This window comes from Chrysemys picta, chromosome 9, assembly GCF_011386835.1.
Source record: "Chrysemys picta bellii isolate R12L10 chromosome 9, ASM1138683v2, whole genome shotgun sequence".
Classification (NCBI taxonomy): domain Eukaryota; kingdom Metazoa; phylum Chordata; order Testudines; family Emydidae; genus Chrysemys; species Chrysemys picta.
The window spans coordinates 36122519-36140308 of record NC_088799.1 but is presented as its reverse complement, the minus strand read 5'-3'; the positions used below and the strand labels follow the sequence as shown (position 1 = coordinate 36140308).

General features: G+C 39.7%; 1 protein-coding gene across 3 annotated transcripts in view; it reads left to right on the top strand.

The window, feature by feature from the left end:
• NYAP2 (neuronal tyrosine-phosphorylated phosphoinositide-3-kinase adaptor 2) overlaps positions 1-17790 on the top strand; it is a 174561-nt gene that overhangs the window by 124743 nt on the left and 32028 nt on the right. For all 3 annotated transcript variants that reach the window (XM_024103220.3, XM_008165880.4, XM_024103221.3), the window contains 2 exons: positions 1916-2128; positions 10518-10621. In XM_024103220.3, the coding sequence (XP_023958988.1) occupies positions 1916-2128; positions 10518-10621 (317 nt within the window). The remainder of the gene's footprint in view (positions 1-1915; positions 2129-10517; positions 10622-17790) is intronic.

Here is a 17790-nt window from a genome sequence, read left to right as displayed (position 1 = left end):
TTGAATTACCCTGCCTCTCTAAGAATGCATAAACGAGTCTTGGTGGCAGACATTCCATGCTGAAAGTCCCTGAAAAGCCTGTGTCATGTAATATGGATGCAAACTATTCTTCAGTGCTCTCCCTATGTAGCCTTTTGGGTTACAAAGCAGGGGCCTTCCCCCTTATGATATTTCTCTATTAAAGTAGGCAGTCTAAAAGTTCAAGGAAGGGCAGTAAATAGTTGTTAGATTTTGAGATTATGGTGCTTTTGAGATTACTCTAAATATTCTTTATGTGAATCGTCAGCCTGGAATTGTTTTGTGATATTCTATTACTTTTTTTTTACTGTGACATAAGAAAATCTTAAAGCTTGGGGATGAAAAAATGTGTCTGTCAGAAACATTGTTAAAATCTTCTGTTAGTCTTAAAGGTGCCACAGGACCCTCTGTTGATTGTTAAAATCCTTATACTCCCTTCTCTTTTCAGTAGCAATCTTGTAAACTGACAATAATTCATACAATATCTTAATGATTCCATAAGGTACAGCATACCTGCTCATTAGAAATGATAAATTTGTCTTCTCATTAATGTTTTCTTGAGGGATTTTACAAAGAAAATGTTATTTTTCTCATAAACAAGTTCATCAACAAACTAAAATATTAAGGGACACAAAATCTAACTGGGTATCTTTGTTCAAGGTACAATAAACAGTTTTGTGTACCATTGTGTGTAGGCATCGTGTAAATCTCTCTCTCTCTTCTCCTCCAAATTATATAGCTAGTTAAACCCGTATTTACCTTATAGTGCTCCACACAGTGATGCTGAAGTTCAGAAGGCCAGCATTTCTATTATAATCCCGAATGTTTATAAATCAGGAATATGACATAAGAATACCTTTGGGCATAAATCTGAAGCATAAAATTCCAGAGGGAATTTTTATCAAATAAGAAAAAAATAGATCAGCAGGTTTTGAATAAGTGAACAGAATAGTAATTAACTGTTGTGATTTTAAATCTCTTTTAAATGCTTCCCCTGTGCATGTTTTTGATACAATTCATTCATAGACCATAGAAAATAGAAATGGAAATGATCTGATTATTCCATTGGAGGTGAGTTAGTTTTGAAATACGATGCCCTGTTGATGGACCTGTCATAGAAGAGATGGGGGAGGAGCAAGAAGGGGTTCTGGACAGAATAGATAGTCACCAGGGATGGAAAACGCTGCTAAAACCCTGGCATCACCAGGGAAACCTGCTCTCCCATTTGTCTGCCTTCTCCACTCCGCACCAACTCTTGTGGTTGCAAATAGAGCAGCCACTCATTTGACGTCAGAGGGATTATTCAAGTGAGTTGAATAAGCAGAATGTAGCCCATAGATTATACTACTGGGCATACTAGAAATACTTAAATTAGTCAGGCACGGTAGATTGTGTGTAGCTTCCCATTAATGCTCTTGGGAATTACAAGCCCATCTACTGAACAATATAAACCTTAGGAAATAACTTGCATAGAAAGAGAACGTTCTAGAAGGACCAGTTAGCAGGGATGAGACAGTCATAAAGAATTCAGGTCATTTCCTAAATGTTAATTTTTAAAATATAATTTAAAGAGCTTTGATTGGGGCATATTTTTGCACAATACGTATTTTCATAAAATATTGTAGTTCAACAAAAACAAGTGAATTAAAAACTGCCATTTTTACCCATCTCTCTTATTGTGGTGGTCATCACTCAACCAGAGGGATAATTAAGGATGATCACTTTTTATACTAGTCTGTTAAGTCTAAAATCCTGCTTTATGTTACTCTGTTGTTTATGTATATTTACAGTACTGAATGATTAGTGAAAATGGAATACTGTCTGGGAGAGAATACCATGGTATGAATTTAATTAAACTGCACTAGATAATGGAATGTGGACTTTGTATATTTTGTAGAACCATTAGACGAGTTGAAGATCAGGAGCCACAGTACTGAACCACTACCAAAGTTGGAAAACAAAGAGAGAGGAGGTCACCATGGGACAACTTCCTCCAGGGAGTCAATAAAAGCTCAGGAATGGGATGGAACACCAGGACCACCAGTTGTGTCCAGCAGACTGGGAAGATCCTCTGTTAGTCCAACAATGTTGGCAGGAAACAACAGCTCAGGTATGTGGGAGTTTGTTTCACAAGCAGAGCAAAGAAAGAAATCTCATGATACCATTACTAATATAGGGCCCAATCCTGCAAGGAGTTGAGCTAAAGAAATTGGAAGTTGAGGGCACTTAGCGTCAGCTTTTTAAAGGTATTTAGTTGCCAAAAGATGCATATAGGTGCCTAACTTCCACTGAAATCAGCGTTTCATCTATTGTGCTGAACTGTTATTGAAATAAATGGGAATTAGGTACCTAGATGCTTTGGGAAATCCCATTAGGCATTTATCTACATCTTTAGGTACCCAAAAATCTTTAAAAATCTGTCCATTATCACCTTGCAGGTTCAGGCTTTGTATTCTGTATAGCTGTTTTCTCTATTTATGCAGGATTAGGTCCTTAGTAGCTAATGATCAAGAATAAAATTGTACCATTCAAATATTTGAACAAAAATTGTAAATTACACATAATTTTGAGGGTCACTCTGGCTAATAATCCCCCAGATTTCACTTCATAGAGGGACCGTAATAAATTCAAATGTCACATAAGATAATGAGTACAACATGCTGCAGCGTAAACAAAACTGTCATATTGATATACACAACAGATTAAAACAGTGGACCTCTTGTTTTCTGCATACATGTAAATTAGTCCAAAACTCATTAAAGATTTCAGAAGTCAATATTAATTACATTAACTATTATATATATATATATATATATATAAAAATAGTGACTTTCACTAGTAATCCATTGAAATAAAAAAAACAGCCTATATTTTGTAAAATGTCTATCTAAGCTGAATATAGCTGGCACATGTATAACACTATGAATAATCAATGCAGTGTTACTTTTTAAAAATTTGACAGATCACTAAAAAAGAAGTTTCGTGGCCTGTTTGCCAAAAATATCCACTTTCATAACAATTGACATCGATAGTTCAGTAATCTCAGTAACAATCTTCTACGAGAGTAAAGACTGTGGATGGTGTCTCATATCAAAACTGATAAAACAATAAGCCATTTCTACCGAAGAGATGTTTTTGAGTGAATGGTAGCAGACATTGGTGTCTACATACTGTCATAACAATAGAAGTATGATATCTCTTCTCACTTAAACCACTACTTCAACGTGTGATAAGAGAAGTCTTGCTTCCCAGAGAAGAGAAGTCTTGCTTGTTGCTCTGACAACAAGAACTCAGTGTAGAACTGTAACAAACTTTGCCAAGATGACAAAAGGTTTGCAGCAATCTTTTACCCACTTTTTCCATTATAGATTTCTGTAGTTACTCTGCACTACATTCTGCAGAATATTTCTTCTGGTGGGGAAAAAAATGTCTTCTTTATAGATCCAATCCTGCATACCCCTCGTCAGTGTAAATACTTTGCAAAGTTTGTGGCTATTTTTTAAAATTTAAAATTTACCTATCCAGTACTCTGGTGAGTAAGAGTTGGCAGGATTAGACCTTAGGAGTAGGTAAGAGAAAGGTTTACCTGTATAGGGCTAGAACCTGTGAATGTTTTAGATAAACTCAAGGGACTTTGTCCTGCACATTATGGTATAATTTTCACCAGTGCAAAATGCTACCAGATCAGAATGCCAGGACAGCACAGACTCAAACCCAAGGTACATACCAAACTAGTCATGCTAGACAATAATATTGATCAGAACAAAGAAAAGGGAAAATTAAACAGAGGGACCCAGTCTCTGTCCATCCCTCAATATGAATAAAGCATAAACAAAATATTTCACTTCTATCCAGCCCTTATGCAGAGGCTGCTGTGTAGGGACTTCATTCATCTCACAGTTAAATCATGCAAAACACTCACTGGCCCCAGTCCTAAATCAGCATAGCTCTCAAGACTTCAATGGGTGTCAGATCAGGCCTTAGAGTAGCTATCTGTGGCTGTGTCTTGTCTTTTACTACAAAGACCATCAAAGCATCAGATGGCAAGTGCAATTGTTAGTATTATACAAATATTTTATTGGCTGAATTAAGCCTCTTTCTTCCCCCCAAAGAGTATCTTTGTGTTTTTTTCAAATATATTATTTACTACAATTCCTTTGAGTTGCACACCCTGGCCAGCCATGTACATTTTTCCCTGGATGGGATCCATAGCTCTTGCACCAATAAATAATTGACTTTTCCTCATTGTGGCATTTCATTCCCAGTGCTGCGTACTGTTCTTGTGGATTGCAACTGTTGCAAACAAACTAGAATTACACTGCAATGAAAAACAAAAATTATGGTTTAGATGTATCTGGATAGGTACAGGTACGTTTCTCAAGTCAATGTGATTTATTGTATGCCCCGTTAGAACAGTGCTGGGAATCTGGGACGCAGATTAAGTAGGTTCTGGGGCCTGATTCCAATCTTGTTTATAACAAGTTTACACAGTGTAACACCACTGATTATTTCGGTGGGTTACTCCTGATCTACACTGGTGCTAGTAAGGTTGGAATCAGAGCTCAGGCCTCTCCAGAAAAGATCATGGACCCTTTTGGTGGGCACAGAAAGTTTAAATGACCTTAGGTCACTAATTCCACCTGAGTAACAATTTTCACAGCACTGGATCATTCTCTCATCTATCAGATAATTTTGCAGGGACATTTGCACCCTATCTGCATGATACTGTTTCTATCAGAGAGCTCCATTTGGAAGGAACTGTCAATGATCTTTTATGCACACCAGCATTCAAAACAAGTCCTTGCGATTTCAGTGCAGAGCCACAGGAGGTTTACAAAATGGGAGGCACATATAATTTAACTCCAGGAGCTTTAAAGTGCATTTTCTGGAATGTTGCTCTCTTATTGCTACTATGTAGCATTTTGCATTGCCACCTGCTGCGAGAGAGAAGCACTGCATTGCATTTTAAATAGTTTATAGAACTGGTTGTTGGGCGGAGGGTCATTGTTTTATAATCGCCCTTAGACACTCAACCAACACATTTAGCATTCAGGCCGAATACTCTGCAGATGATCGGGAAAGGAATGAGTATACTGTATTTAATCAGAGTTTGTGGTTAGGATTTCGAAGTAGGATTTCAAACTGTTAACCTCAAGCGCAATGGGAGAAACATTGACCAAAAAAAAAAAAAAGGCCCCTTGGGAGGCCTAAGAGATATAGGCCCCAATTCACCCCTGCTATCATGGCGTGGGAGGCAAACTGCCCCAACCTATGCCTGCTTCATCCAAGGAAGATTCACCCCAAGGGAATGGCAGGCAGTAGCATTGCACTGCCAGCTATCCCAGGGACTCTCCAAGTGAGGGCAGCTTTAAACTGGCGGTCTGTGCTCCATTAGAGTCCTGCTGAAAGATCACCCAGGGATGCGGAGATGCATATGCAGTTGAAAATAAAAGTTTGCTTGTGCAAACAAATCTGTGTTCATAATACACAGTTCTATCACTCCTTCCTACATGACAGTGTATACGCCCCTGCCTACCCCTATAGAAGAAAGTATATTTTTGGATAGAATATAAAGGAGACAGTGCACCCAGTAAGCTGTGTAGAAAATACGTGCATATGAAAAAATCTTCAGACTGTGACCCTTTACACATAAACACTTCAGTGTTTTATGGCATATATGCATATTCAGAACATAGGAATTGTCAAATCATATCAGACTAATCATCCATCTAGTCCAGTATCTGACTTTGGCCAGTGCCGCTGCTTCACAGGAGGCTGCAAGAAACCTGTAGTGGACTATTATAGAATAACCTGCCAATATGGGATGTTTCTTCCTAGTCCCCAGCAGTTAGTGGTTGGTATATGCCCTGAAATGTGAGGGTTTATACCCCCATCTAATTAAAAAAAAAATCTTTGTAACTGCGGGTGTTCTGTAGAAATGTCTAATCCTGTTTCTGAATTCTACTAAGATATTGCCCTCAGTGCTATCTAGTAACACTGAGTTCCAGAGGTTTATCATGTATGGAGTACAAACATTTCTTTTTAAATGCACTGCTCTTAGTTTCAACACTGAATGCCTCCTGACGGCAGTCTCATGTCAAATATTTTTAAGAAAGAAACATATCGAATGATTTCTTCCTCTACAGTATTAGGTCATTTCCAGTTATATTACAGATAATTTATATTCATTAGGAAACCAGTGAGGTTACGTCATTATAACAATAATAGATGCAATTCATTTTAAAATGTGCATGTTCAATTTTTTTGCATAGGATATACATCCCGTCATGTCTTATTGTTTAATTCAAGATGTGCTTCTTGGCAGCAATAATGCATAAGCAACTTCTATTTTCATGTGCAAAGGAGAGACTGTGGCAGGATTGGAAGCGTCTCTAGTGTAAGTGACAGCCAGAGAATTTTTTTTAAATTAAGATTAGGATAGGCAGAATGATGACTCCTTGGGATGCATAAAAGAGATCTCTTCTGATCAAACCCAGAAATAAACATCCTGCAGAACAGTTATGTAACGGATGAATGCAGGAAATCATCTCTTGTTATAAAACAAATCTAAATTATTTCAGAAAATTCTGGCCTTAGCACAGAGATGTCTGCTATGTTAGCAAAAAATACACCCTTACTTGAGGACAATGGGCTATGCAGGTGCTTAGCATCTTTGAAGATCAGGCCACTTATACATGAGCATAAATGTAAATTTAGGTGCCTAATTTTAGGTGCCCACATTTGTAAATTTATGCCCTATATTTTTATGGGAAATCAGTGTTTGCATCTTAGACACTGATCCCACAACATGATCCCTTATGTCCATGTGGAGTTCCACTGGGACCCTGCTCAAACTTAAGTGTTTGTGTGTATGGATCCCATTACAGGATCAGGGCCTGATTAACACCATTGAAATATGAGAGTCTTTCTGCTGACTTCACTGAGAATGAGTCTGGCCCTTCGTGTGTGCTTCATTTCACATGACACAATGTGAAAGAACTGCCTTTTGAAGCTGAGAAAACTATCACAACAAACATTTCATCAGTAAATATAGCAACTAAATCTTTTTAAAATATTTGTCTTTGATATAAATAAAGTCTTGAAAACAACCCACTAGATTTTCAACATGACCTGCTGAGTTCAAGTCACGTGATGCCCATTGATTACAACAGGCATCTCATTCGGCTCCAATCCAGCAAAGCACTTACCCGTATGCTTGGGACTTCCCTAGCATAGCAGGAGATCCTCAGGCTCCTCAGGATCAACTGCCAGCAGTTGAGTGGCTAGCAGCAATGTTGCATGGCCACTGCCTCTGTGCTCCGAAAGGAATTTTGCATTTGGAATGGGGCGCAGTCTTTGAGACACAATTGTTTAGAACCAGAGAGTCCCCCAAGTTCTTACCACCTCTGCGAGCTATGTCAAAGCACACATTGCTCCAGTCATGGCCAAAACTGACTCCTGCTTTGTTGCCTATTGCATTAGGGACACACCTGGGGCTCAGCGAGGTTATGTTAGCACTTGACATTGGTCTGTATCCACTTCAGGTTCGCCTGCTTTCCCTGGAAACCAGCCCTCTGCTTTGCTGGCAAACAGATTGGGACCCCCTTAGGGACAGCAGCACGGAGTTTTCAAACTAACTCTGCCTGTTTGCTCCCAGAATCAGAATCTGCATGAAGCCACAGAGCACTGTAGACAAGTTCAAATTTGTCATTTGAAACACACAACTCAGAAACTGAATTCACTGAAGAGGAAAGGATGCTGGACATCATTATGCACAGAGCCCTTCTGCAGCTGTTAGGGGACCCTATTCAGAACTTCTTACTCAAGAAAAATGTTCATTGTACTCAAAGTCTGGTTAGCTGAGTACAGGGAATAAGGAGTGCACAACGGACAAACAAGACATAGCACTGGATATGGTGTTGTCAGCTGTACAGACCATATCTGACAGATTATTTAGGGGAAAAAATTGCATTCTATGCCACAGCATGAAGAGGTTAGTCATAGCAAAAATTTCTGTGGAATGTTCCCAATTCATTCAGTGTAAAAATAATCCCAGTGATATCAATGGAACTGCCCCTTAAAAAAGAAATTCACCTAAACTTCTGGATGTGAAAAAACTAGATAGGCATTGATTGGAAACTTCCCATAGTAAGAACCATGCTGGAATTTGCAATAGTTTCAGACACTTGAATGTATTGCCAGGGAGATAAAAGAAGAAACTAATATTTCATCTGAGTTGGTTGGATTTTATTTCTTTGATCCCAGATGAAAGGATTGTCTATGGCAAGGAAACAATGGGCTCTCATTGCAGCACGTATATCCAAATTGGAAATTGTGACATTTTTCTCAAAGCAAAGAAAACAATTCAGAAGCAATGGCAGACAATACCTTGGAGTTTTTGACATCAACAATGCTAACCAAGATAATGCTGGATGGGAATCTGATTTTGCTTAGCATAGAGACAATGTAGCATCTGTCCTTAACAGATAAACAAAACAAAAATAAGCCCTGATTTTTCTCCCATGGAAATCAATAGGAAAACTCCAGTTGCTAGTGTATATTCTAGTGAAGGAAAAATTGGGTGCCTTACACACAGTGTGAAGAAATAAATGATTTCAGATGTATAACAACAAATAATTTCAGAACAGATCTAATCAACGAAACAGTGTACTGTCCTCATCCAGAAAGGCAAAACATCAGATTATGTACTGGTGCAGGCTGCCAGCTCTCCTGGAGACTCCAGAAGGAGTTGTGTGGGTAAAAGTGGGTGGTGGCAATGGAAGGAGGATGGCCTGCTGACCTGCTCAAAAAATGAAATGGAGAAAGCAACCCAACCAGCAACCCTGGATATCCCTAAAGGCCAAAGCTATGGAGAGGTGTGCTCTTGTCATCCAGGCATACATAGAATGGCGTTGGGGGAAGATGTTCTTACCCAGACGTGAAAAGACACAGTTCTCTTAGACAGACATAGACAGATAAGATGTGTGAGAAGATATACGTCAAAGCTAGACATGATAGAACATCATCATGAGGAGCTGTGTGCCTTCAGCTAAACTTGGGCAGATATAAACTGTCAGAAGACACTTATTTTCAGCCAGATGTAAGGAGACTAATTATTATTGTTTGTATTACAGCAGAGCATAGGGATCCCAAATAAAATCACGGCACCATTGTGCTGTGCACTGTACAAACACAGAGTAAGAGACAGCCACTGCCTTGAGGTGTTTACAGTTTAAATAGACAAGACAGATAAAGGGTTGTTGAAAGGGATATAACATACGAGCAGAATAAACATATTCCTCTGAGCTAGATGAAGGCAGACCAATGCCTGGAGAAGACATGGACACTGCAGTTCTTTCAGAGAGCAACATTTCTCTCAACCAGAGATGAGCAGACCAGATTCCCAGGAAAATATGTTCTAAACCAACTGCGGACAGACTAGTGCCATTAGGTAGTACATTTCTCCTAGCTTGGTCATTTATCCTGGGATCATTACAGTAAATTGCATTGTAACTCAGTGGGAAATCTTCCAGGAAATGTCGCTGGGTAAAACCAGGATAGGGAAATCAAATACTTCTGCATCAAAGTTCTTTTCAGGCGCCTGAGATCTCTATTCCGTTTTATGGTATCTTACACTTCTATTAATCACTCCTACTTGGGGAGCACACAAACTGGAGATAACACAATGCAACCAACTTCACAGACTCCATTGCTGAGGCCTGTGTCATGCTATTAAAACTTGAAGTTTCTTCCCTCTACTCTGTGTTTTGCGGCTAACCTTGACTCACTGTCAGCTACTTTCAGATTTCTCTGTGGCCTTCATGACATCACAAATCATGATGTCATGATTCTGCAAAATCTCTAACTTCCTGTTTTCCCAACCTACCCCATCACTCTCTCCCATCTTTGTCCACTTCCCCAAGAACCATGTCTTCTTTGTGATTTCCCTCAGCTTCTCTCAGTCCCACCACCTTTTTGTCCTCTTCCACTATCCCACTCAGCCGCTGAATGAGGGTATTGGGCCACAAGTTACCGCTCTCAATCGCCCCTCACCAATCACTGCCACATTATGCAGGTGAGAGAGTTGGGCACTGAGACTGCCACAGTGTATGGGTGGAGGGCAGAAGGAAAATTGGACATGCTTCCTATCTCTGCTGCTCATTGCTCTGCTCTTCAGCCTCAGAGATGCTACTGGAAATTAAAGAGGTTAAGATAGCAAGGTGCAGGGAGAAGTCAGTTCCAGGCCTCTCTCTTGCCATACTGGTGGCTAGTGCCTAGAAGATAACTTTTATTTATGACTTAGTCAACTGCCCAAAACATTGTCCAGGAATGTGTTCCTGGATTCCATACTGTGGGAAAGACCTGGGGAGGTTGGCAGGCAGGTCAAATGGCGCTTACAGGACCTATCGTTTTCTATGTCACCTCAAGTTTCAATTTACTGCACCAACATCCACAATCCCATTAATTGGGCATATGTCTTCTTTTCTTTCCCTTCCTAGAGCCTAAAGCAAGCTGTAGATTAGGTCGATCTGCATCCACATCAGGTGTGCCTCCTCCATCAGTTACTCCTCTCAGGCAAGCCAGCGATCTCCAACCCAGCCAGGTACCATCGTTAGCCAATCGTGAATGACTTCATGTGATGCAACATGCCAAATGTTTCTCACCTCTGTGTCTGTCATTTGTTACAGTAAATGATTTTTTGTGTTTGTTTTTACTTTTGTGCGTGTGCGTGCGCGTGTGTGTCTCTCACTTGCAATGAAATTCTATCTTTCAAGGCTGGTAGAACTTTCTTTGCTGTGAATTCCTAAATCTTTTTTGTTTCTGATTTCCTTCATTCTGTAATATAGATGTAGTAAAACTATATATGTATTGGTTGGGTTTTTTTTTCATGTTTTGTGTAATTTTTACTGTCTAAAATTTATCAAAATTTGATAAATTTAATCTGTGTTGTTTTAGTGTGTTTCTTTTAAATGTCTCGTCTAAAGCACTTGCACCAATGTTTGTCAAAAGACTTGTACATACCTTTTAACTTCTGCCTTGTTGTACTGTAATATTTGTGCCAGTCTTACATTTGTTTTGAGCTTGGTGCATGATTGTATTACACTGTGAATTATCATTGTCCTTAAAATTGCTCACACGGCGAGTTATTTTGTTTAAATATGGCAGCTAGCCTCTCTTCAACCTAAGGCCATATACTGCTAATGAGACTATTAAATAGTCTGCTGTAGTTATGTTTATTGTAAATTATAAAAAAAATGCAAAAAATTCAAAACCAAACTAAGAAAAAACCCTGCTTGCTTTAAATGGAGCTACTTTTCTCAACAATTCCAAAAATACCCAATGGACACTTGACAAAGAAATATAAGTGTCTGAACACGGCAAATAAGACCTATATTAGCACCTGGAGAAAAGAGATGAGAAATAAAGACATGGCCAAATTCACATGCAACTTTGTTTTGTCTGCTAATGTGGAGATCCTGTTCACTTCGGTGCACACAAGTGATGTGGTGTTTTACTAATTTTCAGAACTAACTACAAATATTAGTAATAGGGGCAATGACTACATTTAAATATTGTATTTATGACTTCCATCAAACATGAAGCATTTTGGTACTGAATGGTTTTCTTTTATACTTAGATATTTTATTTCTGTTTACTAAGTTGTGATTTTTCAAATGATCAGAAAGGAATAAGCCCCTAAATCTCATTGAATTTCAATGAGATTTAGGGGCCTAACTCCCTTTAGGGCCCCTTTGCTATTCCCATACTTAATTGCATTGCAGCTTCATGAGTTTCTGCAAGAAGCTCAGCTCTAACGCCTGTAACGCTGGTGTAAATTGGCACAGCTAATGGAGCAATGCCAATTTACTCAACCTATTTTCCAGGAACATTCTATTTGGACAACTGAGTCCATATTGGTTGAACTTCTCTAACTTTGCTTAAATGAAGTAAGAGCTGTTCTATTACAGTAGAACCTCAGAGTTACGAACCCCAGAGTTATGGATTGACCGGTCAACCATACACATCATTTGGAACCGGAAGTCTGCAATCAGGCAGCAGCAGAGACAACAAAACAAAAACAAAAACAAAAAACAAGGCAATTACAGTACAGTACTGTGTTAAATGTCAACTGTTAAAATAGAAAGGAAAATTTAAAAAAAAAGATTTGACAAGGTAAGGAAACTTTCTGTGCTTGTATCATTTAAATTCAGATAGTTAAAAGCAGCATTTTTCTTCTGCATAGTAAAGTTTCAAAGTTGTATTACATCAATGTTTAGTTGTAAACTTTTGAAAGAAAACCATAATGTTTTGTTACAAACATTTCAAAGTTACAAACAACCTCCATTCCCAACATGTTTGTAACTCTGAGGTTCTACTATACTTTTGTGTTCTGTTGGATATGATGCCTAAAAAAATCGTACACATTACCAAAAGGTATTTTAGATAAGCAAATAAAACCCTTAATGTTGATTCACAATGACAAGCTAATTAAATGGCATGTTGAGAGTTCTTTCTTCTACGGGAAAAAATCAGAGCAATTGCACTTCTGAATATTTTTGCATGGCCCAATGTACATGTAATACATGATTTATGATTGATCAGGATGCAAAGCCAATGAGACATGTTGCTGGTTACTCAGTCACAAAGGCACCTTGAATGTTATAAAGGATTTTTAGTATCTCAGTTCAGATTAAAAAAAACAATAAGCCCTGAAAGCAGAACTTGGTGTGATGATAGAGATAAGGAGACTTCCAGAAGCTGCAGCCAGGGTTGATCAGAACTGTGGAGAAAGGATTCACTTCACTCTAGAGAGAAGAAAGGAATAAAGATGACAGGAAAAAAATTCAAGTAACTAAAAGAAGAAGTTTTTGCTAACAGTGTAGTATATAGTGTGTATTATGGCTCTCCCCGAACCTCCCGCTCCCCCCCCCCCCCCGCCCCTCGCTACCCTAGTAATAGCCTTCACTCCATATTAATCTTCCCTTTAAACTGACCAGTTGGGGGGGGGGGGAAGCACTGGTGTGCCACAATACTCTATTATGATGGTATAATTATAAATGAGAGGGCTGGGTCCTGCTCTCATTGAATGGCAAAACTCCCATGGACATCAAGGGGAACAGGATCAGGCCCAGAGTTCCTAAGAGCAGTTAACTGCATATTGCATCACACCCTGCAAGTGGGGAAATGAACTTCGCAACTTTGTTGCAGATATTGTCATCTGATATTACCAAGCATTCCCTCACTTATGAAAGGGAAAGGGTTAGATGGTACCATTGCTTTCTGTGGCTCTGATACAAAGCATGTTAAAGTATTATTCCATTCAGTTCTGTTGGTCCTTGGATCAGGCCTTATAGAGTTATAGTCCATCTCTTTTCGGTCCTCTGGTATGTTCCATGTGAAACTCTTTATATGTTAGAAACTTCATTCAACCTTTTTTTAAAAATGACATAGTAAAAATATCTTGTAATTAGAGGGAGATTTTAGAGACTATGAGCCAAATTCAGAGGCGAGGGAGGAAAGAGTGTAAGCAGGCATCAGCTGCTGTTAACTAGTGTACTTTATACATTGATGGAGTGGGAAGGCAGGATTGCATCAGGAAGTGCAATTGACAGGAGGGTGTAAGACGATGTAGGATAAAGCAGGGCCCTGGGGCTGTAGAAAATCATGCTGAACACTGCTAGTTTGTAATGCTGTATGGGAAGATGGTCAGGTATGGGTGTGTTTGTTTGGGTACCTGTGAGAACAGCAAACATGGTAGCCCTAGAGGGTGAGTAACCTTATTGGCATGGTAACTTAAAAAGTTGTGTTTGACAAATACCCAAACAGAACTCCAAAATCACTGGTTAGTGTTGTCTCATCAGCATTGAAATACCTTGCCACTGCATGAATTAAATGAAAAGCCAAGCCAAAAGAAAGTAGTGGAGATATGAGGAGCCTTAGCCTAATTGAGTTCCCAGGGAAGCCAATAGCCAAATTCTCACTGACACAAATGGTGTAGAATCAGGCCCTAAGTGGGGGTGGGGTGGGAAATCCCACTGTGCTTCTCCAGTGAGAAGCAGGAGGAGAGGCTGAAGGATAGTAGTTATAAGATTTAGACAGACATCACTACGATTTTTTGTGTAAACCCTGGCACAACTCAATCCATATCTAGAGTCATATTCCCATATTACCGTGGTATGCGACACCCTGGGTCAGGTGAAATGCATGTGAAGAAGGCTAGGGGCTGTCAGCCCACAGGAGTCAGATCAGTTGTGGACTAGAGGGTATTATAGTCCTATGCTATGGTCGTCCTTAGAGTACTGAGACTGATTTTTCTTAACTGCACCATAACATTGGCAGCAACAGGCTTTCCCAAAGATCATTCAGGATTAAGAAGCAAGGAGCTTTGCGTGGTATCCACCCCTAAATGTGTGAGGTGGGGATAACACCACCCAGTGCTCTTTGCAGACAAGGCCCCAAGAAAGAAGAATGGAAAAGGGACAGACTACTGCATTAGCCCAATTATCCCATATGTTCATGGACTTGGGTGATGCTCTTGAGTAGGAATAGATCCTAAACCCATTAACTGATTTCAGGTAGGTTCACGTTTGCAGTTGAACATTTCACAAAACCCTACCTACATTATAATATGGTCTTTTTTACGCAAGGTGGGGAGGACAGGTGTAGTGGCTAGAGCATAGGATGGAAAACTAGGAACTCTTAAATTCTAATCCAGCTCAGATATTGACTATTCGTGAAATCTTGAGCACCTAAACCCTCTGCCTCACTTTCCTCATCTGCATACTGGGGGTAATAATGGTTGTTAACATATTTCAGAGGGGTGTTGTGATGATTGACTAGTCAATGTGTGTCAAGCACTTTGAAGATTGAAAGTGCTGTATAAGATGCTAAGCACTATTGTGATCTCACTGTATGAATCAAACAAAAATATTTCTTCAACAGGCAGAGACAAAGTAAGAGACTGGCCTCTGATGGAGAACATAGATAAATGATCTAGTGCAGTAGGGAACAGCAGTTAAAGAAGCAGGGGGTTGGAATAGGGGATGGAAGGCCAGTGGCCAGAATTCTCCAAGAGAAAGACCCAAAGCAAGAGCCATGTAAAGGCAAGCCCTAGCTCTCAGCTAGGTAAACCAGGTGTGCCCTTGATCATTTTATAATTATAAATGCAATAAAGAAAGATAGATGCTGGTGAGTAGCTGTGTAGTTCAAGGGATTCTGAATCTTTCACCATTAAGTTGCCATTTGAAATCCAGTCCAGACTGGAAGTAGTCAAATCAACATGTAGTGTATGGCCTACTATGTTGACTGTTAGTGGCTTCAGTTCCTTGTCTACATCACAAAGTGCATCACCACCACATTGGTACCAGCTGACAGTCTTACCGGAGAAGGCAAGCTTCCAATAGACAGAGGGTGGGGGTTTCAAAAGTGCCATGGAGCACAAATCCTTAGTGGCAGGTCAGTGATATTGATGGGAATAGAACCCACGTGTCCTGACTCCCTATCGAGTGTACTTCACTGCCTCTTCCACTTCATTGCCTCTCAAATCTTTTTCTCAAGTTCTTGGCCAAATTCTGCTGGTGTCAGTAGCCCCACTGTAAATGAATGGGGCTCCTAGTATGTGTAGAGCCAGCAGGATTCAGATTTAAAGGGAAAAAATTAGATGAGGAGGGTTTCAGTGTAATGATGCTCCACAGCCTCATCTCACTCGTCCTCATTTTAAGGGAATATACAAACCCATGTCTCACGTTTGTCTCAGGATAGTGAAGGATGAATGGCTTCACAATACCCATCTTACGTGTCATACACATACACACATAATGTGTTATTTTAGGCACAAAAGGATGAACTTAAAGTTAACTGCATTGCAGATGTTAGATTGCTGTGTATGAAGGGATTTTTTTTCAAATCGTATTTTAAATTTAGATAAAACATCACCTCTAGGTCGTTATAGACACAGTTTAGTTAAAAAATTAATGTGTGCAGTCTTGTTTGTTAATTAGGAGAGAATTTCAGATACCAGTTTAAAAAATAGCAAATGCATCTATTGCCAATTTGTTGCTGCAAATGGATTTTGCAAACTGATTTTTGTTTGTGTTGTTCTTGTGTTGTTAGATTAGGACTATTACAGCAAAATTCCTTGTACTGAGTTGCATGATTATGGCAGTTCTGTTAGCACAAATTAATAAAGAAAGCCCATTGTCTGAAGGAACAGAAACCATTGAGGAAAAAATCCTTTTATAGTTCTGATGCCTGTATTTCATCGCTTTTGCAATGCAGAGCCTTGTTGCAGGCCTATTTTTGTGAACCTTGTATCTTATCTGCAAACGTGTAGCATCCTTCATGCTGCCAGTTAGCTGTTTGTTTTGTTTTGTTTTTTTTCTTCAGTTGGAAGACAGCAGTGTAGCTCCCATACTATTGTCTCCAATCTCTGGTTGGGCATAGACCTTCTAAATTCTGGTCCCTCCATGAATGGGGTTGGCGACAGGTATATTCAATGTAAGTGAAGTAAGAAGGTTTAAACTTTCCATTAATGATCATAGTAGAATTCAAAAGCAGTGCCAGGATTAGGAATAATAACTCGTCCACAAGAGGCACAGGACAGCTTTGTCTACAGGAGCCTCAACTTTCATTTAAAATGAGAATGGAAAAAGCACTAGAAAATTATACAGTGCTGCAGGAAACAGTCTTGCTCTGAACTTTTAATGGCTCTTCTCTCAGCTCAGCTCAGTAAGCATGGTAAATAGTTAAGCAGATATAGTGGCTGTGGTGCAAATAAGCAGTCTTCCTGCCATGAAGATGATGTCTACAACACGTTGCTAGTTGCTACAACAGGTTGAGTGACCTTCAGATAATCCCTTGTTTTCTTCTACTTAAAGCTCCCACAATGAACCATAGAATCATAGACTTTAAGATCAGAAGGGACCATTATGATCGTCTAGTCTGACCTGCACAACGCAGGCCACAGAATCTCACCCACCCACTCCTGTATCAAACCCCTAGCCTATGTCTGAGCTATTGAAGTCTTCAAATCATGGTTTAAAGACTTCAAGGTGCAGAGAATCCTCCAGCAAGTGACCCGTGTCCCACACTGCAGAGGAAGGCAAAAACCCCCAGGACCTCTGCCAATCTGCCCTGGAGGAAAATTCCTTCCCGACCCCAAATATGGCAATCAGCTAAACCCTGAGCACGTGGGCAAGACTCACCAGCCAGACACCCAGGAAAGAATTCTCTGTAGTAACTCAGATCCCACCCCATCTAACATCCCATCACAGGCCATCGGGCATATTTACCGCTAATAGTCAAAGATCAATTAATTGCCAAAATTAGGCTATCCCATCATACCATCCCCTCTATAAACTTATCAAGCATAGTCTTGAAGCCAGACATATCTTTTGCCCTCACTGCTCCCCTTGGAAGGCTGTTCCAGAACTTCACTCCTCTGATGGTTAGAAATCTTCATCTAATTTCAAGTCTAAACTTCTTGATGGCCAGTTTATATTCATTTGTTCTTGTGTCCACATTGGTACTGAGCTTAAATAATTCTTCTCCCTCCCTGGTATTTATCCCTCTGATATATTTATAGAGAGCAATCATATGTCCCCTCAGCCTTCTTTTGGTTAGGCTAAACAAGCCAAGCTCTTTGAGTCTCCTTTCATAAGACAGGTTTTCCATTCCTCAGATCATCCTAGTAGCCCTTCTCTGTACCTGTTCCAGTTTGAATTCATCCTTCTTAAACATGGGAGACCAGAACTGTAAAGATATACACACCAT